Here is a 26,762-nt window from a genome sequence, read left to right as displayed (position 1 = left end):
AGGAAGGAAAACTCACTTAAGATAATGAATAAAAAAGCATACAAATGAGAGCTACAACAAAGTCAACCACTTGTAAGCAAAGGGAGGGCTCTGAGCCCACGGTAACCTGACAAAATGTCTTTTCACAATCGGACAGCTTGCATTGTCTAGTAGGCGAGACCTAAATATGGCTTCATCTAAATGTGGCGCGCATATGTTTCCAAATAAACATATAGTAAATTACCTAATGCAAAAATAACTACATCTCATGAATAAATTGAAAGCAGAAATTAAAGTAGAGACTGGCCTACCGGCCCTGGTCGGAAGTGTATCCTTTTTAGGTGGATGTGAACAAGTAAAATATCGTCACTCACAGTGATGGGAGCCAATGCCTGAAGTGGGCTGCCCCACTGCCCATGAGGTATGCTGTGGTTGGTTGAAGCAAAAGGTGAATGACACAAAGAGACCAATGGATAAAAATGGCTGCCCGAAAGTCCTTGTATGTATATACATATATGAAAGGGAGCTAAATACTTTCAGTAACTGAACCGAGTATCAATTGCTGTAGCAGCTTTTGAACTCTAAATTCACCCTCCGGAATTCTATTTTCCCATGTACCTCTCCACTCAATGAAGCCACCTACCTTATAGCTCAGTTTCTCTTTTTTTTTTTTTTTACAGTGCTCCATTACTTTGTAACTCGGGCTGCGGTTCATAAATCCCAGAATACATACATAATTGGTCCATCAACCACCATCACCTTAATCAGTCTGCCAAATTTATTATGCAATATAATGCAGAATTGTCAGTTGTCAGTTATTGGAAAAGCAATTTGTGATGGAGCATAGCTTCTAAACAACAGATATGTTAGCTAGCAACTCCATAAGGATATATATTTATACATTAGCAATGATTATTTACAAAACTCATATCATTGCATTGTAATAAATGTTAGCTACACAATTCATTATGCAGATCCTTGGGACATGCTTACCCCTCAATCACTATTTGCTTTTGCATTGCTCAGATGAAGATTACTTTTGTGCTATGGTACAAATTCTTGACCACATGTAGAGGCATTTGGCTAACATTTTAGGCTATTTGGGCGACTAGCAAGTAGGATCATTACTGTGGAACTCAGTACTAGACAGGGCATGGTGAAAGCAGATTAGGCGGTCTTCGAGTTTAAAATGGCATAGATTTGTCTTGACATCAGTCAGGAACTTCACAATAGATATGCCAGTCTTTTAATCAAACAACCGAGTTGCAGCCTCCTGAGTAGAGCTGGTTGTGACAGCCACAGTAAGCTTCTCAGCTGAATTAACACAGGCACCAAATCTGCCTAAAACTATGCCCCACTTCTCAACAGATCACACTGTCATTTCCGGGGCAAAAGTAACAGCACATGCACGACCTTCGCCTCTGAGCTTCTTTTGCACATAACAGAACACTTGTTACATTGTTGGACATCAGTGACTGAGGGTCCTTTTGAGAAGTAACACACTTTGCTATTCATATATATTTGTGATAACAAGTTTCAAATTCATTGTAGGTGGAGTTTGGTTTTGTAAAGCTATAGAAAACAAGAACGACAAACATCATGGTAGCACCTGCAGGCCCAGGTCAGGCAAGGCCGGATGGTAACAATCATAAACTGAAGGCATCCAATGTGTGGCTTGCTATTAAACATCAATAACTATCTGTGCAAACCTGTACTGCATTGATCCTGGATTTCTTACTAAAACGAGCCCTTTTCTGTCAGCGGGCTGTCTGGCTAGCATGTGCAGCAAGCCGGTCAGGCTGACAAATCCAACAGCCTCACCACAACCCACAGCCAATGAGAAATCACCACGCGTGACAAATCCAAAAACAACTCGAGAGCAGTGGGAAGAAACATCAGGAAGGGATTCAGGCCACAAGCCCAGAGTTAGGTCTTCATAGCCATCTATATCCTCAGTCTTCAAATTGTCCTCCGTAGAGCCAGAAGTGGCCTCCACAGTACCCGATGCCGCTTCCAGGCTACCAGCACCGCTTGTTTCTGTGCGTTTGCTGTTCTTTAGCTTCTTTTTCATTTTCTTGAATTTTATTACTTTGTGCCTGAATATGTCTCTGTGTTTGGGTTCTTGAGGGCCACTGTACACCTTATCTCTGCTGAGCTGCACCAGATCTTCAGGCAGAGGGATACAAACCATGGCATGCATTTCTGGGGTACCCTTCTTCAGAAGAGAGAGCCTGATCCAGACAAGTGATCGTGGGTACAAGCTGATAAGAGGCGCTATGTCTTCAGACGTCATCTCTTGCTTGATTGAATGATGAACCTTTTGACCTTTCCGCAAGGAAGGGCAACACCAATGCGACAATTGCTTTATTATTCTTCGGCACCTATTTCAAATGAAATAACATCCAAAAATTAAAGTTCAGATACAAATTTTACACAAATTTCAGTAAACTAGATATAGATGCTAGAGAGTTTATCTGGCTTGCTTGATGAATGATTCACTCGGGCACAGGTGTAGAGGTGTCCATCAGTGTTCAAGATAATGCTACTCTTAACTACATGTCTACTTGAGATTTTTAGCATGAGTTCTGATCTGTAACTATCAATGCTAAATCCACATTCCACCACTAAGTATGATTGAGCAACACTGGCAGCACTTTTATACAAAAGCTTCAAAAGGCAATTATAAATTACTAGGTATTAAGGTAAGTACAGATTTGGAGCACATAGAAAATATACTATAAGTGGTGAAAAGGCTAGTAAAGTCAGTTTCCAAAGCTCCCCGATAGCCAGACCCCGGTATTATTCAGTTCATGACCATGGTCATCCCAAACGATATTTTAAGCATCTCAATTAGTAATCAAAAGTCATTTTCTAAGGCCACAGGGATAACAGTCAACCCAGATTAGGCAGTATGAGAGCCAGGGGTTTTTCCGACACAGGAGGCCTGAGGTGGGTAGTGAGTGGGGTTAACCATTCATGGACAGAGAGGGTGTGAATGATGTGTTAAGGAAAGAGAGTGCTTTCTCCACTGTGACATATCAAGGAAAGAGGGGCAATGGCCAGGGTGTGTGCGTGTGTGTATATCTTTATATACACAGTCGGATGCTGCAACAGAAGTGCACTTGTACCTGGCCTAGGAACTAATCAGCAAGTGCTGTGATGGCAGCATGCTCCAGTATCCTTGTATGTAGGTATGAGCTGTGTTAAATGAAGGTATGAGCTGTGTTAAATGACACCCAGCAGGTGAAACCTTAGAGGTGAAAACTTGACAAATGCAAAAGTTGCCTCCATGGTGAAGAAGGGCTTTGCTGTAATTCCTGCAACAACCTAAGAAGCACATCATGATTAAGATGCCCAGACCCTTAAGACTAAAGACAGAAAGGATCCAAATTCTACTAGGCAGGTGTGAAACTGGGGAATCATACAACTGACAAAGGGTGCAATGAGTGGGTGCATAGTCTATAGCCCCTACCTCTTAAAGCTGAATGGAGTTGGACATGCTTTCTAATAAGGGAACTGTTAAAAAGTGCCAAACTCAAACAAATGCATGTAGTGTATGCACATACATAGAAGCATTTGTGTAGCACCACCACAGCTAGCAAGGACAGAGCACAAAGGCTATTCGGGCACCTGGGCAGAATGTATGTTACACCAAGAATGCAGCATCACATACACCAAGATAAGAGTGGAATCATCTGGGTTGGGCTCTAAGGCGAGTGCTTGGCTGCATACGGCTCAGGAAACAGGAGTCCATTCTAAAGAAAATCGGTGGCCCACAAGTTTCAAAAAGCAAAATGTAGAAGAGCTACGTAATGCAAGCCTATTTCCACTGTACACAAATATTCTAATACATTTCACATTCAGAAAAAAAAATTGCGGTGGTTTTGTAAACTGGAAAGCTGGCCTGGGAGTTTAGTAACTGTTAAATAACAATAGAACAAAAAGTCATACATTTAGGAAACAAATCATGAAGACGGATGGAAAAAGGGGTATTGAATGTTCATAAAAATCAGAGTTACCACGTCAACACAATGATGCAACACAACAAAGTAATCTGCGATAGGAAGTATAGTGAAGGTGTACTTGTGAAATAGGTACCATAGTCATCTTTCCTGCCAAAAACTCATCTGAAAAGATTTATCAGATGAAAGAACAGGAACGAAACAGCTGGAAAGGGATGTAAAGAAGTAGGGGAGGAATAATTTGCCCAAAGCAGTGGTCAAAGCAGACGCAGTCAAGTGGAGAAGTGCTGGAAAAAGGATGGAGAAGATGCTTTGACAAGAAAAATCACCCGGGACACGAACCACTTTACCTGGTTCAGAGGGAAAGGGTTAGGGCTTACAGCACAAATGAGAAGCAACTACTTTTCTAGTATGAATCTGAGGGAATACACACAATCCCCCTCTAGTCATTGCAGCACTAAGTGCACCTTATTACTTTGAGGTTTGCACTGGCAGTTCTTAGTGACAGCAGAAAATTATTTGCAAATAAACATTAGAAATGGGAGATCCATCTGTGCATGAGTGGCCCAGGCTTCAGCCCATCGACCATTAACTGCTCTCCACGCCTCAGTCACTTTGTCTCACAGTGCAAATGTAGAAAGAGAGGACCTAGTGTGGCCATGTTCTTCTGCAGGAAAGTAGGCTATTGATTACTGGCACAGAACTAACTCCTCTGAGTATTGCACAACTATTTGTAAGTCTAGAACTGATTCCAACAGAGTTATTAAAACTCTTAAAGCATGAGAATTCTGAAAGGTGGGCAAGGCTGGAGAAAGGATTTCCAGTTGTTTACCAATTTACCCAAATATATTTTGCATGTAGACTTTAGCAAACTCAGTGTTTAATCTGGAACTAAGAACCACGTAGTAATACAAAATTTGTGAGGAGATTCCGAGACGGTTATCTTATTTTACAAAAATGCGTGGCATTTTAACTAGAAGAGGAAAATAAAGAGATCGTAAACTGTGTAGGGTTTCAGAGCGTAGGGAAACACATGTAGGAGCCTACAAAATGACACTTACCTACTCTACCAAGTAAAGGATTATGAGGTAAGCATGTGTTTGTGGCATGTAGTTCTGTAGATTCACATGCTTTGCATACTCCTGCCATCTAGTGTTGGGTTTGGAGTTGTGCAAGTTGTTTTTCTTCAAAGAATTATTTCGAGTCCAGAGGTACTCCTACTCTCGGTGATACTGAATTCAACTCCTTTGTTAGATTGTTTTCCCACAGGAAGGTGAGAAAGGAGTGTAAGGAATGTGTAAAGTAGAGCTGTCCATGATAACATTTGAATGTATCAGAGATGCGTGAAAACATAACTGCAAAGGCCACAAGAGTACGGGGATGAGGGGAGTGTGCATGTGAATCTACAACACTACATGCCACGAAAAGATGCTTACAGGGTAAGTAACATAATCCGTTCAATGGCATGCGTGGCTGTAGATACACATGCTCGGCATAGACTGTAAAACAGTCCCTCCTTAGAAATGGTGGCTAGCAGAGTTGAAGTAGTTTGAAAAAGGGTACGTAGCACTGCCTGACCTACATTAGCATGTTGGTGTGCTAAAACATACATAGGGGAGTGGGACACAGACAAGTGGTTTTTAAGAACCCTCACTCACCACCTGGTGGTGACATGCTTCATCACCGGGTTCCCACTGGAAAGACAGAGTGTCTTTCCAGTGTGCTTCAACGCCTGATTACAGCGGAGCTGGGTCTTGTGGGTGTTGAGGGTGTGGTAGAAGCCAAATTCAGCTAAAGTGAGTGCAAAAGAAAAAACTTAAAAAGTGCAGAATCGTGACTATCAAAAATGTTATTAGTAGTCTGATGTGCACTGATTAAAAACAGAATTTAGATGGACACATAGGTATGGTCTCGATTATGAAAGACCCCTAGTCCATAGTGAAAGGGTAGGTCGACATGTTTCTGCTTAATGCGAGCTTCAGTTCGGGCGGCGATCGTGTAAATATAGGTGTTTGGCGGCGAGTCGCCTGCAAACAAATTTGCGGCGTGAAAAATTGCCCCACATCGCGCCTTGCCCACGGGGTCTCAGACTGATGATCCTCCTGTACATGACCCCAGCAAAATTGCTTTGTGTGTCTTGCACGGCTTTTTTGCCGTAAGTATATTACTCACAAAAATAAGAAAAACATTTTTCTCCTTTTTTTTACACAAATTCCTCACGGCAGGGTGCACCTTAGTGCGTGTACACCACCGGAGGACCACACTTTAAGGTCCTGACGAAAGCTGAGCGACTCGGGCTCGCATTAAGCAGAAACATGTCGACCTAACCTTTCACTATGGACTAGGGGTCTTTCATAATCGAGACCATACCTATGTGTCCATCTAAATTCTGTTTTTAATCAGTGCACATCGGACTACTAATAAACATTTTGATAGTCACGATTCTGCACTTTTTAAGTTTTTTCTTTTGCACTCACTTTAGCTGAATTTGGCTTCTACCACACCCTCAACACCCACAAGACCCAGCTCTGCTGTAATCAGGCGTTGAAGCACACTGGAAAGACACTTTGTCTTTCCAGTGGGAACCCGGTGATGAAGCATGTCACCACCAGGTGGTGAGTGAGGGTTCTTAAAAACCACTTGTCTGTGTCCCACTCCCCTATATATGTTTTATCGTCTTCTTTTGTATCTCGGACGTCCAGCACGAGGTCCCTATATATGTTTTTCGTTTCACTCTTTTGTTGATCTAGGTTACTAGAAATAGGGGTATAAGAGTGAACCTCCATGCCCTTTCTCTCTTGTTGATTTTGGGTGTGCTAAAACATCCACACAGTAGTGTTTTTTTTAACTTTATTTTACATTTTCTTCTTACAAAGGAAATACATATATATGTTTGTACATCATTCCGTGGTCAAAGATTGTCACATCATTCCAAGATAGCGTCTTATTCTTAACACAAATATATTCAACCAGTCACCAAGTAAAAGGATCAATTGTGATACTAACCGTTCATCATGTAAGGGTCCCTCTGAATCTACCTCCCCCACATTTATAATAACAAAAGCACTCCTCTTCCCAAAAATCAACATGCATTGCAGTGAGATTCACTGACTTTTATACTTAATAAACCTGACAAATGTGGATGCAGGATTACCCCACTCCCTCAGGAGTTATGCCATGCTCTAGTTGGGTTTCAGATTCTGGTCTAAGTTCCTCGACATATGACTTGTAGGGTCCCCAGATGTCTTTGGGGCGAGATGTACTGGGCATCAAACTTGCATAAAGCTCACTGTTCACATTGCAATAGGCAAGACTGTGTAACCGACCCTGAACATTTGGGGCAGTTTTCCGCCCCCAGTGTAGGGCCACTTCTCTCTTTGCTAATAAAAGACCCAGCGACGCAAACCTTCAGGTTTTTTGGGGGGAAGGCAATGGCGTATCCTAGTAGGGCAACTTCAGGGATTGGGGTCAGGGGAATGTGCAACATCTGACCCAACGTGTGGTGGACCTGTTCCCAATACTTTTGTAGGTTGGGGCATGTCCAGGAGAGGTGAGCAAAGTACATGTGTGGTGCGGAGCATTTGTGACAGTTGGGTCTAGTTTGTGAGCCAGTGCTGGGGTGAAATAAATGCGATGCAGGAATTTAAAATGTAGCAGTTTGTGTCTGCTGTTCAGGGAGACGTCTTGCGTAACTGAACAGCAGTGAGCCCATTGTTCACCAGTGATCGGGGTTCCTAGGTCTTTTTCCCATGCGCTACGAATTTGACTGTCCCATACAGGCTTCAGTAAGGCACATGCCTTGTAAAGCTTGGAGATCAGGTGTGTGCTGTCCGTGTTGTCTATGAACAGTGTTAGAGGAAGAAACAAGGCTGGTTCAAGTGGGAACGTTGGGAAAGTGGATCGTAGTATGGAGTGGATGCAGCACAGAACTAATTTATCCATGATGCTACTAGGATTAAAGCGTGCATCTTCTGTGGAGAAAATGTTGCCGCTTGGATACAGGTCCCCCGGTCTTGCTAGTTCAAATTGCGTCAGATTGCGCTGTACCAGCCTTTCACTTATTATGGGGATTAAACAAGGGTTTACGGCTGGTAGGGCGGAGGAATATTGTCTCTCTGTTCCTGTGATCCGGCATAATTTATGCCAGGCCCAGCTCGTGGTCGAGATGGTTTGAATGTCGAGTGAGTCTCTGGGGAAACCCGTGGCGAGGATCGTCGAGAGGAAACAGCACCAGGTCCGCCTCCGGCTTCAGATAGGGAATCCAGGCATCAGGGTGATACCAGGCGTAGGCATAGCTACTTTGTACCACCAGATAGTAAAGCTGAAAATCTGGAACATTATAACCCACTCTTTCATATGGTAACGTAAGGACAGCCCAGCAGACACGTGCTTGCCCATCGCCCGATACCAAGCGACTCAGGAGGGAATTAAGTGGGCTAAAAAATGATTGGTGAGCGGGATCGGTATGTTATTGAAAAAATATAAACATTTGGGGAGGACTATGGTCTTTATTATGGCCACATGTCCAGCTGATGACAAGGGGAGTTTTAGCCATTTCTCTGTTTTGAGTGGTTAGTGTGTCCACTGCCCACCAGTAGTTGAGGCTCATTATTTGGGCTGTGTCCAGATGTAGGTGAATACCTAAGTATTTTTACAGATTCGGTGCACCATTCTAGAGGGAACTCCAGGTCCCATGGCTTCGTACTGCTCGTCAATGGAAACATGACTGATTTGTGTCAGTTTATGCCCAATCCAGAAAATCGGCCAAATCTATTAATTTCTTTAATCAATTTGTGTAAGATATCTTTTGGGTGTCTAACAGAGTATTGTATCATCAGCATACTGCGATACCAGTAGGGGGCCAGTGTTAAATTGTAGCCCCCTGTGCAAATGTCTCTCTTGGAAGTGCCTTATGAGGGGGTCCATGGCCAAAATAAATAATAGAGGGGATAGAGGGTACTCTTGTCTAGTACCACGTGTAAGCTGAAAAGGAGTGGAGAGTGTACCATTTAAACGCAGACGGGCAGTCGGTTTAGTATATAGAGGGGCTGTCGTGGCAACAAAGCCCATGGGCATGCCCATGCGGCGCATGATGGAGAGAAAATAGGGCCATTCCAATGACTCAAAAGTTTTTTACGTGTCCAGTAGGATGGCAGCTGCAGGAGTGTCAGGGTCAATCCTAGGAATGACCGAGAACAGCGTGCGGAGATTGAGGGAGGTGGAGCGATGGGGCACAAAGCCAGATTGAGCCAGGAGATTATAAATTCCATTAGTTGGGACAGTCTATTGGAAATGACCTTTGCCAGTATTTTATAATCCAAGTTAGGAGGGACAGTGGGCCACATTAAGAAGGGTCTTTGCCTGGTTTGGCAAGAAGAATTATGACTGCTTTACGCAGGTTTGGGGGGGGGGGTCTGTTTTTCTAAAGCTTCAGCATAGACTTCAATAAGTTTAGGGGCCAGTATGCCTTTAAATGTTTTTTAAAACACCCCCGTGAATCCATCTAACCCAGCTGCTGAGAAGCCCCGAATGGTGTCTATGGCGAGAAGCACATCTGCGACAGAGCTGTGTACAGCTAGGAATTCCTGCATGTGTTTTTACAGATAGAATTATGCAATTTCGTCGAGATAGCTCTCCTGTGCCTCGTTATCGTCCCCTAGGGTAGATGAGTATAACTTGGAGAAGAACTCCAGGAAGCTACTCTGAATGTCTTTAGTAGAGGTGTGAGTCAGATGCCTGCAGTTCAGCAATGTAGGTTTTGTGATAAGGGGGTCTCAGTAACTGAGCCAGGATCCTACCAGGCCGTTCACCCTCTCCGTAGCGTCTAGCTGTCTGATATTTCCCTAAGAATAGAATTTACCTGCCTGCTGTGTCTCTGTGTTCCGCCAGTAGTACCAATCGTCTATTCTCATATGTGGATGTTGCCTGATGTGTAGATGTCTCATCTAATGCCTTTAGGTCTCGCTCAAGCTGTGCTAGCGTGTTGCGTAAGTCTTTTAATACTCCAGCGTGCTTAGCAATGCATGTGCCTCTAAGAACCGCTTTAAATCCATCCCACAACACAGCCCATGAATCTACAGAGCCTGTGTTTATCGTGAAATAGTCCTCGATGGCCTCGTGTACTTCAGCCCGGAAGACTTCATCCTGCAAGGCACAGTTGGAATACCACCATTGTCACTCGAAACCCTCCTGGTGGGGGATCCGTAGGAGCAACTTAACTGGAGAGTGATCCGAATAGGGAGCCTCTCAACCAAAGAACACCAGCCAAAAATATCGGGTGAGATAAGCCAAAAATCAATCCTCATCCACGTGTTGTGTTGGCTTGAATAGTGTGTGAATTCTGTAGTGGTGGGATTGCGTTTCCGCCAAACGTCTAGCAGGGTGTACCGGTCACAGAGCTCCTGGAGAGCCCAGCAGGCCCGGGATTAGAATCCTGTGCCACCGAGGTACTATCCGCGATGGGGTCGGGGAGTAGGTTGATGTCTCTGCCCATGAGCAGAGTCAGCGGATCCAGATTACCCAATTGCAGCGACGCAGTGTGAAAGAAATCTGGATTATCTGTTTTAGGGGCGTATATGCATACTAGTGTAACTTTTCTACCAAAGAAAGACCCCCAACACTGCCAGATATCATCCCTCGCAATCTTGGAGAGTGTAACTGTTGTCGAATGGGACCCTGTTGTGTATTAAAATGGCTGATCCCCTGGCGAAGTTGCTGTAATTTGCGAAATATCTATGTGGGCCCCAACTAGCCCCAAAATGTGCACTGTCTGTCTTGGGGAGATGTGTCTCCTGCAAGTAAGCAATGTCTACCTTGTGTCTCAGTAAATAATGGACGATCTGTCTACGGTTCCGAGTATTATTCAAGCCCCACACATTCCATGAAAGTAGGGTAAGGGAGGATGGACCCTCCACATTACCGAACTCGGCCATCTGGTGGACGTAACATTTCTTTTTTTTTTTTAAATCTTTTTATTATAATCAAGGCACAAGTTGATCAGACAGTACGTATAAACATTATATCCAGATGTCAACACTTTTATGACAATTTGCTTAATAATAGTGCATACATCGTAACAGATGACAATATTCCCTCCATTAAGTTTGCGTCTGATCGCAAGGAGTTTACCAAGGATTTTAGCCTCTGCATTGATTAAGGATATGGGGTGATACGAGGTACATTCCTCCGGAGGCTTTCCAGACTTTGGGATCGTCACTACGGTGCCTAGGCGCTGATCCGGTGGGAGCTCGTCTGTTTGTAGACTGTCACAGTACATGTTTAGCAGGTGTGGGGTTATTGTCCCTGCCATTTTTTTAAATACATTTCTATGGTTATACCATTCGGTCCTACCGCCTTCCCAGATTGCAGCGAGCCAATCGCCACCTGTAGCTCGTCAGCTGTAAGGTCGGCCTCTTATGTAAGGGCCACCTCCGGTGTGAGCTTGGGCATAGCAATATCTTTTAAGTAAGTCAGCGCCTCTTCTATAGTCATCGCTGACAGTGATGTAATTCTTGTTGAAAGTGTTGCGCTAATGTGTGTACTATTGTCCGCGGGTCAGTCACTACCTGATTGTCCCTCGTTTTGAGCTGTGCTATACACTTTTTCTCTTGCTCCCTTTTATCGAGCCATCCCAAAGGTTTCCCGCCTGATCGCTTGTTTCATGTATCTTATGTCGTGTGGCTGATAATTGCAGTTTAGTCGCCTCTCTAAGATATTCCCTATGCTCTTGTTGGTTAAGACGTAGGCATTGGCCCGTGGCCGGAGTTGGGTTGCTGGTGTGTTGGGCCTCTGCATTACATAGTTCTAATTCTATGGAGTTGAGCTCTTGCTGCTTTTCACGCTTATGACCTGTAAAGGAAGCGATGGCTTGTCCCCTGAGAATTGTTTTGTAGGCCTCCCACAGGGTGGTTGGAGAGTGGACCGATGAGATGTTTTCTTGGAAATAGTGTTGTGTTATAGTTGTCATAGCTTTCATGATCTTGGGAACGCATAAGTATCCAGGAAATATGGGATATATTCACTGCCGCACCCTGTGGTGATATGTATATGTTAAAAGCACTGGAGAGTGGTCAGAAATGCTCTGGGTCTAACCTCAATCTTTTCCACATTTCTCAAACTATCTGAAGATGCAAGAAAGTAGTCTATTCTAGATAAACTATTACGAACCCCAGAATGAAAGGTAAATTGTTGTGTAGTGGGGTGGCGATGCCACCTTATGTCGGTGAGCCCTAGCGCATCCAGAAAGCTCCCCAAGCAAGAGACATCCGTAGCCTGTTCCCTTGCGGGGGGCCGGTCTAAGGTCCCACCCACTGTGTCATTAAAATCTCTCCAAATCAGCAGTTCTCCTTCCGGTAGATCAAGGAGGAAGTCACTAAGAGCTGGGAATGTGACGGCATGCAAGGCTGGCGGAATGTAGACTGATACTATATTAATAGGGTGCCCTTCCCATTGACCAACGAGAGCCGCAAAGCAGCCCCCTGCGTCCGTGTTCGTTTTATGTATTATGAGCGGCGACTGCTTTCGGACTAGGATACCCACACTTCTCAAACCAGAGGAGAAATCCGAGTGGGCTATCATCTTAAACCCCCAACTGTCCAACGCCCTGCAAGTGATACCAGTGAGATGCGTCTCCTGTAGCAGGGCCACCGTCTGGGAGCATCGCTTTAGGCACTGCAGGACCAAACCTCTCAATGTTGTCACCCAGGCCGTAGCAAATAACAAATAATGTCCTGCATTGTGACTTTGATGGGATTTATTTTTTTAGGTTGACAGTAATAAACAAAACATTTCTATTTTGCAGTATAACAAGTTCTAGTTGTACGTCTGCATGCTTGTTTAGGAATGTCCATACATTCCGTTGGTAAGTTTAAGTACCCAAATTCTAAGACCTCTGGTGCCAGATCGCTAGCTGAAACATCTAGGGGTCTGGGAGTCCGATTTGCCCATTCTATTGAGTGAGAAGATCCAGCCTATTGGGGAGCTTCTCGTGCGGATCTACTCAAATATCTAGTAGGGTTGTGAACCATGATTGACGTGCCCATGCGCGGTATCACGGACAGGAGGAGTCACACTATCTTGTGACTTGAAATAATTCTTCAAAAAAAAAAAAACAACTTGTACAACTCCTAACCTAGCACTGGATGGCAGCAGTATGCAGCACATGCATATCTACAGCCACACATGCCATCGAACATATTAATTCTTTGAGCCCCAATCAACTCCAATAGCAGTTAAAGCATTTTGCAAGCCTCCCATCTAAATGCAAGACCCAGCCTGTTAGGAAATAAACATGCCATCTAAACACCACAAGGACACCTTATTTTTCTTTTGCGCTTATACAGACCGTGGAGAGCATTTTCTGGTGATTTGAAGGATGTCAAGGTTCTATTTGGAAAGCCTCAAGATGGTTAGATAACAATTGTTCATAAATCAGGGGAGCAAATTCACAGAATGATACAGTGCAAGGAACAGATATTAGCAAAGAACATTCTCTGTCCCAACCGTGGGTTAGAAACAGGGGTACTCGCAGGCCAAAAGTATCTGTAAATCAAAAGGACCATGGCCAGTAAAGACCCACTAGCATCATTTGGCATGTGGAAGATCTTTTGACCTAACTTAAGGGGAAGTGGAAGAGTGTCAGAAAGGAAAGTTCACTTGACGCAAAGTCCATAAGGCCAGACTTCACCTTCTCTATTTTTGTCTAGTCATTGACATGTCTGCCTTTGATGCAGAAGCTGTCTGTGCTTATCTTTCCAAGAACCAGTAAAAGTTTCAAGTCATTGAGAAAATGACATTGATAAGACATGTGATGCGGCATCAGTCTGGGACAAGTGCCCTGTTATATCTATTTCAAGGTCAAATACTAAAAATAACAATAAACAATGTAGTCTGAACTGACCTGCTTTTACTTTATTTGTTTATAATAATGCATCTAAGACCACCATATTGATGTACAGAGGTTACGTCAGAAATTAATTTCTAAGGGCTTGTCAGACATTCTCCACATCAGATAAGGCACAGTATAAAAGGCCTGCCAAGTGACCACCTGGTAGGAGAGGTTTTTGCCCCCAAATTATTGACGTAAGATACTGCAAGAAAATCTTGACAGTGACTACCGAAGTGCTGGAGAATTCCGTTCTGCACTGAAAGCTAATACCGAGCCAAGTCGAAGAGGAGAGGAGTTAATGTGTGTTTTTTTTTTCAAGGAAACACTCTCTCCTGGCTAATGATAATCACAGCTTCTTGCTATGCGTTGAATCTCCTTAGGAAATTCTAGATGAAAGCTATGCTACTCTATACTCTCATAGTACAGCACATAGATGTAGGGTTTAGGGTGTTAAGTTGCTAGACAATAGTTCCACCATGGCAGAAAAGTTTGAACTGTTTTCACTGTTAGCAACATGTATTAGTGCAGTTTTAATACTATTCTATGTGGTTATTTTACATGTGCTAAGCAATAGGATAAGCCTGCCGAAATAAACACTTTTAAGCATAAAGTGACTTTTCTTAGTGCAGTACTTGTGTGTGATATTCTAAAGAACAAAGTTTGACTTACAAATTACCACTGCGTCCCTGGCACCCTGTTTAGAGACTGTCAGTAACCTAAAAAGCATGGATGTCACAACAACTATGTATTGAATGAGGGTGTGTGGGGATAAAACAATCTGTTTTGTCACATTCAATCACTGGTGCATTGAACTAAGTTCACCTGTGACACCTGTGGATGCAAAAGCAAACTTTGTAGAGCTAAGCCAGAGTCTTAATCTACACACTTCAATGTAAAAGAGAGGCATCACCCAATGGGATGGCCCCTGACCACCTAAGAGACAAACTGGCTTCCCTAAAAGCTCATAGTAGAGTTAGAGACACATACGTGCATGGACCACCTACTAAAAAGGAGGGAAACCGCCTTATTGTTACGTTCTCACACCGGAGAAGCCCAAGTCAACTAGGTGAGATGATTCACTGTAGTGTGCAATATTTACTGGCAGTCCAGCTGAAAGCACTGGATTGTGCCGCAGCTCTCCCGACCACTAGTAGGAAGTGTAAAACGTGAATTTAAGGGGTAAATGGATTAAATATTATATTTCATTGTAGAGAAGGAATGCTTTTAATGAAAAACAAAATGCCTTATGATGGACAATTCTAACCACAGATTGGAATATTCCTTTACAATATTCCCCTTTCATCAGACTGGATCCGGATATTTTCACAGCAGTGCTCTCACGTGCCGCTGGGTGTCATTGTGTGGCTCTGCGTTGGCGTGGTTCTACCTCCAAAATGATGGAGCAGAGATGGATTTATTTGCCACCCTTGCATGCCAGCATCAATTTCTTTCAGTGACCTAAAATGCTGATCCTGAGCTCCCCTCTCTTTTTTTCTAATCGGTTGATGAGTTTTTTCTCCAAAAACATTTGAAAACCAGTGTGCAAGGGTACAACGTCCCCTTCTAAAACTACAGGGTTTAAACCTAGCCGCGACTGTCTCAAACAAATGTTGATGGCAGACGTGCCTTTGGTGTTTGGGCTCAGGGTATGACTCCAAGTCGTGTGAAGAATGCAGCCTCATGAACCCAAAGCCAATCTGGGACCATCAAGAGCAGCTGTACATCGCCAAACATTAGAAGAAACCTCTAAAGTCCAGTTCTAGGCTATTTGCCATGCTTGAGGCTGTTCCCACATCAGGTTCTCTTCGCGGTCAAAGTTTTTTGGTAAGTCATAGTCCAAGTTGAAACTGAAGTGCACGAAGGCCACCAGTACTCTTCACCATGATGCCATTCTCTATCCTCAGAGAAGTTACACGTGCATCATGAAGCTACTTGATCTCGCTCAGAATTCTTCCACAGTTGTTTCTGATGCACCTAGAGTTCCCTGGGTCATCGGCAATGCAGCAGCATATAGATGCCACGTTGCACATTTTTAGCACTTTTCAGGTTCCCTCCGATGTGCCTTCAGGCCAAGGATCGACAGAGGCCTCCAGTGGGGAGACCGCTGGCGTATCCGTTCTCTGTACCACCTGTGCCTCTTCAACACACTATTTGGAGGTTGGGAATATATCTAACTCGGCGACTAGCTGTTGACGGTGGGCACACCACAGTCAGTCATAGACCACCGCCAAATGGCAGAGAACCTCCTGACATAGTAGGGATTTTCGATAAACGAGCCAAAGTCACACCAACTCTTTTGCAGATGCTCTCCTTTTAAGGAGCCATTGTAGACGAAATGCAGCTCTGAACCTTTCCTTTGCTGCAATGAGTCCAGGATATTTGACCTATGATTCAGATATTTCAGCTTGACCCTGGATCTTGGTCAGAGCAGCTCCTTGGCATGCGTTCTACTTATCCTCTTCACCAGGTGGCATATGCAGGGGGTTCTGAAGTCTCAGTGGGCCCAGCGCTAAGGAAACCTGTCAGATGTCATCCAGTTTTCTGCAATGGCTGCTGCTCAACCACAACCTAACCAGCGACATACTGTTGTCTTTTCACCATCAAGTGTTGACAGTGGTAACAGATTAATCACTGCTGTGTTGGGGAGGTAATCTGGAAGAGGCGAAGACCAGAATACTCTGGTGTCCGGCAGAAGCCAGACTCCATACAAATTTGTTGGCGCTGCATGCCATTTACGTGCGCTGAAAACCGTTCTGCCATTCATCAAGTCAAGGCTGGTGCAGGCACTCACAGACACCACCACTGATATGTGGAACTGCAACAAGCAGGGTGTGGTGGGGTCCTGGGTCTAGTGTCAGGAAGTGCTACGCCTCTGGAGTTAGCTGGAGCTAACATCCCCCCCCCCTCCTCGAGCTATGTTGATCCCCTTCCCCCCACTGTTCAACCCTGCTTACTTTCGATTCCCCCCCTGACGGAAGAAGTTCTCTTGGGATTACTCCCCAAAGTAAAATCGGGCTCCCCGGCCGACATTTGTCCGGCCCATATCCTTCAACGGATTTACTCAGTCTGCACTCAGCCCCCGATCACCTTCCTCAACAGCTCTCTTGCACAAGGGGTTGTAATTCCTGCCCTAAAATCGGCCTCTATCGTACCTATTTTAAAAAAACCTGGTGTTGACCCATCCTCCCCAACCAACTATCGGCCCATCTCCTTGCTACCCTATTTAGGCAAGGTGCTTGAGCGATATATCACGTCGGTACTCAGTGCTCACGTGGAAGCAACTGGCGGCTTGGCATCTTGTCAAGCGGGATTTCGGCCCAGGCATTCGACTGAAGCCGTTGTGGTGTCGGTCCAGGACGAACTCAGGGAGGGCATGGACCAGGGCAAACATCAGGCTCTTGTACTCCTCGACCTTTCCGCCGCGTTTGATACGGTGGACCATTCCATCTTGCTTTCACGTATCAGAGCGGCGGGAATCGGGGGCTCAGCCCTGGTCTGGCTCTCGTCCTTCCTGCGGGACCGCACCCAGGCAGTCCGGCTGGGGGATTTCACATCAACTCCCCTTAAGATCACCTGTGGTGTTCCCCAGGGTTCCTCTCTATCCCCTCTTTTGTTTAACCTGTATATCTATCCTCTCATTTTTGCACTCCAGCAGCTGGAGGTCACTGTATACAATTATGCAGATGACCTCCAGCTCGTCTTTAATCTTTCTTCCTCTCCTCACTCTATTTCTAATTTTCAAACAGTTATGATTTTCATCAGGGATTGGATGAGCCACAACCATTTGAAGTTGAACCCAGATAAAACCGAGCTAGTTCTCACGGGTGGCTCCTCCAGTCCCTGGACTTCTTCCTTTTGGCCCTCTTCCTTTGGGCCCTCTCCCACTCCCTCCCCTACAGTTAAGACCCTTGGCATAAGAATGAATAACCTTCTCACCCTTCACTCACAAGTTAGCTCTGTCGTCTCTTCTTGTTTTTTCACCCTCCGCACTATCCGCACCGTCTCTCGTTTCTTTTCCCCTCTGGCACTAAAACTAATCATGTCTGCCCTTGTGATCTCCCGGTTGGACTATGCCAATGCCCTATATAACGGTATCCCGGCCTACAGTCTAAGGAAACTCCAGCTAGTGCAAAATCAGGCGGCTCGGCTAGTCTATGGCCTCTCCCGCTCTCATCACTCCACGCCACTTCTAAAGGCTCTACACTGGCTGCCTATCCGGCAACGCTCTCTTTTTAAGATGGGCTGTATGGTCTTTCAGTCACGCCAGGGAACTGCCCCTGCTTTTATCTCCGCCCTGTTAAAGGAATATGTTCCCTCCAGGGAGCTCCGGTCCTCGTCCCAAGCTCTCCTACAGGTTCCCCGTTTTAAGAGAAAAAAATGGGGTGGGTCCAAATTTTCATTTCTGGCACCCACCTTTTGGAATTCCCTCCCTGCCCATTTACGACTGGCCAAAGATTATTCTTTCTTTCGTAAGGGCCTGAAGACTTTTTTGTTCAGCCAAGCCTTTCCATTGTGAACTCACTTTTGAATCTATTTCTGTTTATCTCTCTGCCTCTGCACTCCATGTTCCTAAAGCGCCAAGAAACCGTCTGGTGAACGTCGCGCTATAGAAATATTTTAAATTCAAATTCAACAACATTTTCCTGATCTTAAACTACCTGGGGAGATCTTCAAATGCCAGGGAAGACAAGCTCAGCTGGTAGCGCAAGGCAGCTCACCAGTGCTTAATTTGTAAAATTTGAAGTGCAGGTGCTCAAATCTTTGTCGGAGGCCACACCTACTTTTCTCTGGCCCCACCCACTTCCTCAGTAGGCTCCACCCACCCCCTCTATTAGCTCCGCCCCCATCCTCAACTGGCACTGCGAAAAGACAGATGAATTTCAGCAAGGGAGTCTTCCTCATAGAGGAGCGTCAGAATCATCTAGGTCACTGTGCTGGCCTGCTCTCTTCGGACTGGCGACTCTCTCTAGCACATCACAGCCCTGTCCACATTCTAAGCAGCTGTCTGCAGTGAGAGTGACCCCACAGGCTGCAGTATACAGGCCAAGCAGCATAAGTTATTTTCCCAGCACTAACTCCATTAATTCAAAGAGGACGTGGGGTTTAATGTTCCTCCTGGGAGAGATCAGAGGTTTGCCCAGTGCAAGTTGACTCACCAGAGTAAAGGGTTAATGTGCCTGCTCCGAAGAACGTGCTTCATGCATATCACAGAACCTAATGTTGCTAAAAGGGATTACTTTGGTTTTAAATGTATTCTTATTAGCAAACCCAACCCCACAACAACTGTGGTACGTTTTCAATCCTCAGTTTGTGCCCCTCCAGATCAAACACTTAAAATATACTGCACATTTACACAATTATTTTACTGTACAATCAGCTCACAAGGATACTAGATAAGTGCCCTTCCATATATGTTCCGATCGTCTTCTACGCTCGATTGTGCTTGCGAGAAAGTGTCACTCATAGTTGTTGAATGTCACTCATAATTACACTGAAATTACGAAAATGTCACACATGGAACCTTGGCAGCTATGGCTCACCAATAATTAATGTATACGCTTCTTAATCCTCACCCGTGTGCTAGAGTAGAGACAAGGAAACCGGTGACACTACAGCTCAGGAAGACAAACTGAAACCACACTTCCATGATGGCCCCCCACCCTGCACTCAGCCTGCAAACACCCCTTGAGTGCACAAACGCTCGTGTGTGCAATGCATCAATGGTGCTGTTGTTACCGCGGCCGCCACGGCCGCCTGTAGTATCGCACACTGGGCTGGCTACTGTACAATACACAGACACAGTTTACTAAGTAGCTGCTGCCAGCAACCACAACCAGTGACCAACATCGGGTAGCGCTACTGCTATGGTGGTGAAGTCAGAGTTGTTGTTGGATCAATGGCCGACCGCCCGGACCCAGCAAGAGCAGTGATGGATCACTTGACTGATGACTCGGTGTGCGGCCGGTATGCAGGGGCGTGGCAAATCAAATGCGCGCAATCTACGATCTATCTAAACAAATGAAACTGCGCAGGCACAACCCCAACCGCCAACCCCCGCAGAACCAAAAGTCAAAACCAGTTACCAAATCCCAAATCATTCTCCCGGCACTCCCTCCCTCCCCGCCCACCGGGCTGGCAACACGCCATCAACATAGAAGATAGATCATTCCCATCCCAATCATCATCCCACCATGAAATTCAAATTGAGGAAAAAAACTAGAAGTTAGAACCGAGTAGTCTCGGATGCATGAGATTCATTCAGCATCATGAATCTACCTTCTCGGCAGCATGGCTTCATCGTGATTTTATGACCGTTGCGGGGCAGGCCGCGGCTGCATGTGGCGATTTTGCGACTCACAGTTCACTGCGATTACATGCAGTACTTATATACACTACTAAGCTAACGCCGGTACTAATTAAATACGGTAAAGTAGTGTCCCGCCGGGACACACGTCTGATTGCAGGGCACTGGCAGTCAGTCTGAGACTGTGTCCACAGTCCTGCCTTTTAAGCTGCTGCACTGCGCAGTAGTAGCTTGTTTTTATTAACAGATTGGCGGGCGGCAACTGCAAGGCCTACCAGGTGCCATGCCAACTTACCTGCGGGCTGCGGTGCGTGCCTCACCTGGGTCACGGACGGACGGTGCTGTGTGTTGACTGCTGGGCGGTACAGTCTGGCTACCGCTACACACACAGTACTTGAAGGCCGTGGCCCGTGGCTTTGATTTAAACCACGAGTGTTGGTGGGATGCGGCCATGCGGGTATGCTTGGGCGTGGCAATGCGCAATGAAATCTGCGCATGTTGCCTGCCTCCTGCCGCACAGCCCCAACCCCGGCCACCCCCCCCCAGAACTAAAAGTGAAACCCAGCCCAATTCAGTGTTCCGAGTCCGACCCGCCCACCGGGCCGAGAAGTTGAGAACACTGTAGTGCTGCTAAGGACGGACTTCATGACGCCATGATGCCATTGCCATTAACACAGTATCAGACATCAACAGTACTGGAGAGATCATCAATGAGTGAGACATTCACACTGGCTACAGAATTTGAGTTGATTCATGATGAATCTCATTCTCCATTTATTTTTTCTCCACTGGGTGGGCCGAGTGCAGGCCAGCCAGGCAGACTGCTCCCAGATGCGACTGTGGCCAAGCCGAGGCCGACGACGGAGTCTACAAGTAGCTACTAACTACCTACTGGTGCTGACTGACTGAGTGTGAGTGAGTCTGTGCTGCTGTGGCCGCCGTGCAGTCAGTGCGTGTGTGCGTGGGACTGGGAGTCAGTGGGAGGGGACCGTCACCGGACCGAGTGACTCCGCACCAGCGATGCTCCTTTTGCGGACGAGAAGCACAGCAGTCAGCAACATAGCACTGGGACACACACACGGCACTGGATGGTTGTCGTCGGTCACGGACTGAGTGACACTGTGACACTCAGACGATGGACTCTGTGTTGTGGACTTTAACTATCTCTCCAGTCCCATCCAGCCAGGTACGGTACTACCGGCAGCGCACTGCGCAGCATTTTGCAGGCATCCACTGTCACCACCTGCTTGTGTACGGATTTAGGACTACGGACGTCTGACCTGACCTGGCCGTGGCGGTGGCGGGTGGTGCCTTCCCAGCACCGCAGCAGCACCCACCACTCTCAGACGTGTTTTTTAATTTCCTGAGCCGGCATCGACGAAACACAAGAAGATAAGAACAACACACTCACTCACACAGACAGTTTCCCCCGAGTCATGCCTCGTGACCATGATGACAGAAGGCTCAGGGCTGGCTTCCCAATCATACAGTGCTGTAGTAGTCAGCAGTTGACTGTGTGTGTGTGTCTGTTAAGTTCCATGACAAAAGCAAACACTGTGCAGAAAAAGCAATCAGAATTAATACAATGCAGCATTGCAGTGTAGACCCGGCCCTGTCAATTAAGTGCCGGTGCTAAGCCCCGGACAGCACCGGCACAAATTAAGCACTGCAGCTCACAAGTGGCAAATGCACTCCGAGGTGGCGCAGGGTATCTTCCAACAATGCAGGAGAGAATCTGGCTGGATATTTTTGCCACAGTTGAGAATGCGCAATGTCAACACTCCTGCAAAGGGAAGTTTCCAAGAATGAGTTCTAGGAGACACATTCAGGTGAGAGTGGAGAACGGGACTACCATATGCTTTTTCACATCTGCCTCTCCTGACACGAGTTCTGAAGAAGGTCAGGGCCAACCGAGTAAAAGTCATACTAAGAGCTCCAGATTTGGCCAGGAGAGGGTCCTACACAGAACTTCTTGGCATGGGCATTTGTCCTCGCATCAGGCTACCAGTGCCGGAGGATCTTCTGTCACAGCAGCAGGGCAGGCTTCTGCACCTGAACCTGTGCTACCTACATCTCCATTTGTAGAGACTGAGTGGCTGCAGCTGACAGTGTTTGATCTGCCACCTGAGGTTGTGGATGTCATCCTCAGGTCCAGGCGTCCTTCAACAAAGTCCATCTATGCCGGGCCCTGGGACAAATTTGTAGCCTGGTGTGGAGTCCACACCATTGAACCCTTACAAGTTAAGCTATTTGATGTCTTACTATCGGTTCTGTCTTTGGCACAGCAGAGCCTTGCATTGGGCACTGTTATAGTTTATTTGTCAGTTCTCGTTTTTTTGCGGTTGCTGGACCAGTTGTCAGAGTTTAAATCACCTGTTGTGATGCAAGTTCTGAAAGGGTTGCCAAGAATCCTCCCAGACCCTTTGTAACACCACAGTGGGACCTTAATTTGGTCCTGACATTTCTAATGTGCACTCCCTTCTAACAAAGCACAGGTGCTCTTTTCTTCTCCTAGCTCTTAAGACTATCTTCTGCGTCGCAGTTACTTCAGCTCTGGCTGTGAGTGAAGTCAAGGCTCTCTCAGTGCAGCTACCCTACCCCGCCTTTACTTCCAGACAGGCTAGTGTTGAGGACTAGGGTGTAATTTCTTCCAAATGTTGTGACTGTTTCATGTTGGGCAAAAGCTCACACTCCCAAAGTTTCAGAGGGCAGGCTACATAAGTTGGATCCCAAGAGAGCTTCTATAGCGATCACACCAAGACTATTGGGTGGATGATCAGCTCTTTGTATGGTTATCTGGGGCAAAGAAAGGTAAAGAAAAAGGACTCTGTCATTCCCCTGACACTCCCCTGCATTAAGACCTGCTACGCACTGGCCAGAAGGCAGAATTCAAAAGTAGTGAAGGCTTGTTACACCAAGACAAATGCTGATGCCACTGTGTTGGCACAGATGGTGCCTGTGCTGGAAATCGGTCAGGCGGCGACGCAGGTATTATTGCACACTTTCATGAAGCACTACTGAATTCACAGCCAGTTCCGATATGAAGGACATTTTGCCTGTTCGGTCCTGGAAGACTTTTTAGTTTGAGCCCACTCACCAGACTACTTTGGGAGGTACTGCTTTGGTATCTATTTAAATGGTGAGGAATGTGCAGTTAGTATCGATCAGAAGAACAATTTCCTTATCTACGATCACACTCTGTCTAGCCACAGAATCCTCACCACCCGCTCTATGAAGAGGACTCCTTTTGACATCTTAAAAGGTTCCAAATTAGAGTTTTCCACACTCGCACTTTCATTTGTTTAGTGCTCGGCATCCAAGGGTGCAGAATGAGTCGAGCAGGGAACTGACGGTGTTTGTATGCAGCTCTGCTCCATCATTTACATGGGCGGAATACTGCCAATGCGGAGCACAGCTGTGTAAAAATGTCCAGATCTAGTCCGGTGCCTAGGGAATATTCTATGGTGAGAAATCGGTGTTAGAGTATCCACAAGAAAGAGCATTACCAAAGATAAGTACCTCGTGTTAATCTTTTGCCACAGCAATTTGCACTCCCAGGTGCTTTTTGAAGAGACACCCCAAATGGTGACCTGAGAGCACTATGTAACATTTCACTCTTGAGTGTCACAGAAGTTTGTTATTAACATTTCATGAGACCGGTATCGGGCAGAGGATCAAAATACTGTCTGCAGTGAATAGAGAACCATTTTTCAAAGTACTGCCCATCCAGAGACATCCAAAAGGAACTATCTGCATGCAAAAGCTCAGCAGGCCTAAGCTTGTCTGCACTCGACGTTGACTTGGAGCTCCAAAAGGCTGCAGAGAAGGAGATGCTCAGTGAAGTCTGATAAGCACAGACGTGTCTTGTAGATACAATCTACCAACAATGGTGCCTTTGTTACTTTGCCTCAGATAAAAGAAGCCTTTACGAGAGCTTTTGCTTTAAAGATTTTCAAACATTTTTGTTAAATTGCTTTTGCACTACAGATACATGTTTACTGGACCTGAAGCTTGCATCACAAAAAAGGATGCTAACAGAAAAACCCAAACAAAATGGACTGGTAATCAGGTGTAAAATATGTGTTGCAAAAGACTATGGTTGAAAGAGCTACAACTGTAGAGCTGGCTTGTCTATTCTGGACCCTAGGAGAAGCAGTGGGCTGACGAGTCTGAATTCGCACACCCAGTTCTTCAGGATTTCAACTGACAGATACACGTGAAATGATGTGGGTGATGGTGGGTGGTGGTGGATGTGTGGTGGTGGTGGTGGATGTGTGGTGGTGGTGGATGTGTGGTGGTGGTGGTGGTGGTGGGGCAGGAAGAGAGCAGTAAAGGAGAAAACTAGAAATAAAAGACATTGATGGAATGATGACAGTATGTCTTCATTTTACAGTTTGGCAACTGGATATTCAGGCTCCGTATATTTTGGCATAGACATTGAATTGTAACTGCATTTCTGGTAGAATTATAAAATATTGTTTCACAGTAATGTGGAGTTACCAGACTGACTTATTTAAAGTAATCTACTGAAAACATGGAAATTTTATCGAATCACAAACCAGGTTCTCATTTCACGTACGTGTTTCGAGCCTCAGAAAGAGGGGTCTACACATTTAATAACATCTAAAAACACCTATCAAACTTAAGAAATTGCGTAGATAATGGCATGGAATTAGGTAAACAGATGCACACACATCTACAACACAAGTGTACGTCGTAGGACAAACAAGAAATTATGTCATACTTGCAAAAGGTTTTGTATCAACAAATACGTACCGGACCACACAGAAAGAGATGCTTTGTTGATGCGTGTCTGCAGCTTGTGAAGATGCGCTATCCTGAATTGTTTCCATCTCAACAGAAGCACTGTCTTCTGGTAGAAGGGTCTGGCTAGCGGAGACGGGCATTTCATCTTCAGTGGATCTGCTTCTCTGGGTTTCTGCCATATTAGCCTTTGCCTCAGCCTTGTTGCGTGCTTCCCAGTCTTGTGTTAATTGTTTCCACGGACAAAGAAATGGTGCAACAGAACCATGCTTAACATAATTGGTCCTCTTGGCAGGTGGCCGTCTATAAAAGCAAAAATGAATAAGTTAAAACTTCATGATGACTTTAGTTCTCGTGGACATAAACACCTCTCACTAACTCCTGGTAACCTGCTGTTCTATTCACACACTTGCTTCAACATTTGAGCACGTCAACTTACATGAAAATCCAAAAGGTGGCACGCCCCTTCTAAGTCAGATATAAGTATACTGAAATAAGCATGGTTCAGTATGCTTATTTTCACCTGTGGAGGCACTCTACCCACACCTGTCCACCATTTTTGTCAGATAGGATTTGTTGCATGTGAAAGAGAATCTACAAGAATGCTGCTCTGTCTCGGTTCTTGCTAGCAAAACGACCACGCTTACAAACGATTGTTAGGCTGTCGGCTCATGCCAGGTTTCTTTGCTACTCTAAATGTTGTCAGAGACGTTTTAAGTCATGGGCAAAATGGCCTCCAGCCCCGGGTCGCAGCCTTTCAGGGGGCCCCTGATGGAGCCATCTCTGTTTTTGCAGTGTCTTGGCCCGATGACCTTGGATAATTCTTTAAAACAATTTTTTTAAATATTGTTTTCCTTTTGTTTATTTTGTTTAATCTGTGTGATGGATGGGAGTCTATAAGAGACATTTTTCTGCGAATTGTTTGTTTTTCAACACCATCCAACATCCATAAACAAAGATTCTTTTAGATCAAAACAGGACCTCGCATATGAAAAATGGGCAGAGGTCATAACGATTATTTGTAATAATATTAGTGAGCTGCTGCTGTATAATACGAAAACACGTGTCACACATGTCAGATATAAACATTAAATATTAGATGTAAACATATTTAGAATTTGGACTAGTGTAAGTGAGCACTGTCGGTGACTTGGCCGAAGAGGGCCTGAAAGAGCTGAAATTGATCCTAAATTAAAAGCTGTTCCGTACAGGGGCCCCGAAATACTTTTGGTCCAGGGTTCCCGAAATCCTTAAGATGTCCCTGAATGTTATTTCGCTCATTGGCCTCATTTTACCCATCTCGCACTCTCTAAATTGCCATTTGGATTACCGGGCCTTCTGCGAGTCCCCCTTTTTGACGTTAACAAACACATGGCTTCACGGCTCCTCCGGCTCAGTTTGGTGTTATGGAGTTGCCTGTATGAGCACATAACCCCCAAACTGTGCCCACACCTGAATACATGCAACATCCCCCCACTGCGTTCCTCAGAATGAATAAGTCAACATATAATTGTGTCTTGTAGTGGTCATTTGTTGGATGCAGTTTTATTAGGAATACATGTATATACTTGGCATAATTTGTACGCCATGGTCATAAATCATCCTTGGTGAACTGTGATAATTGCGTCATAAATCATATGCATTTTGTCATACATGCCATAAATCATATGTACATCGCCAATTAGCAAATAGGACTGATAGTTCGTTGGTTAGCTCATTTGCAGGCTTGTCTTGTTTCTTGTCCCTTCTGGGTCATTTCTTTGTTTGGTTGGATTTGCGCTCTCTTTGCGTGGGCGTAGCTTCTGTCCCGGAGTTAGGCCACAACTCGCTACCTTTTCAGAGTCTTTTGTGCCCTGCCATCCGACGG

The 26,762-nt window shown here is 45.4% G+C and overlaps 1 protein-coding gene across 1 annotated transcript in view; it reads right to left on the bottom strand.

Moving 5' to 3' along the window:
• Positions 1–734: 734 nt before the first annotated feature.
• The window catches only part of POP1 (POP1 ribonuclease P/MRP subunit), a 437,201-nt gene continuing 411,173 nt past the window's right edge, over positions 735–26,762 (bottom strand). The window contains exons 15-16 of the mRNA XM_086966044.1: positions 24,908–25,198; positions 735–2,360 (exon numbers count right to left, since the gene is read on the bottom strand). Coding sequence (XP_086822170.1) covers positions 1,661–2,360; positions 24,908–25,198 — 991 coding nt within the window. The 3' untranslated portion in view covers positions 735–1,660. The remainder of the gene's footprint in view (positions 2,361–24,907; positions 25,199–26,762) is intronic.

The sequence above is a fragment of the Lissotriton vulgaris genome, chromosome 4_1 (assembly GCF_964263255.1).
Source record: "Lissotriton vulgaris chromosome 4_1, aLisVul1.2, whole genome shotgun sequence".
NCBI lineage: Eukaryota > Metazoa > Chordata > Amphibia > Caudata > Salamandridae > Lissotriton > Lissotriton vulgaris.
The sequence above is the reverse complement of the archived record's forward strand: the minus strand, read 5'-3'. Positions and strand labels throughout refer to the sequence as shown.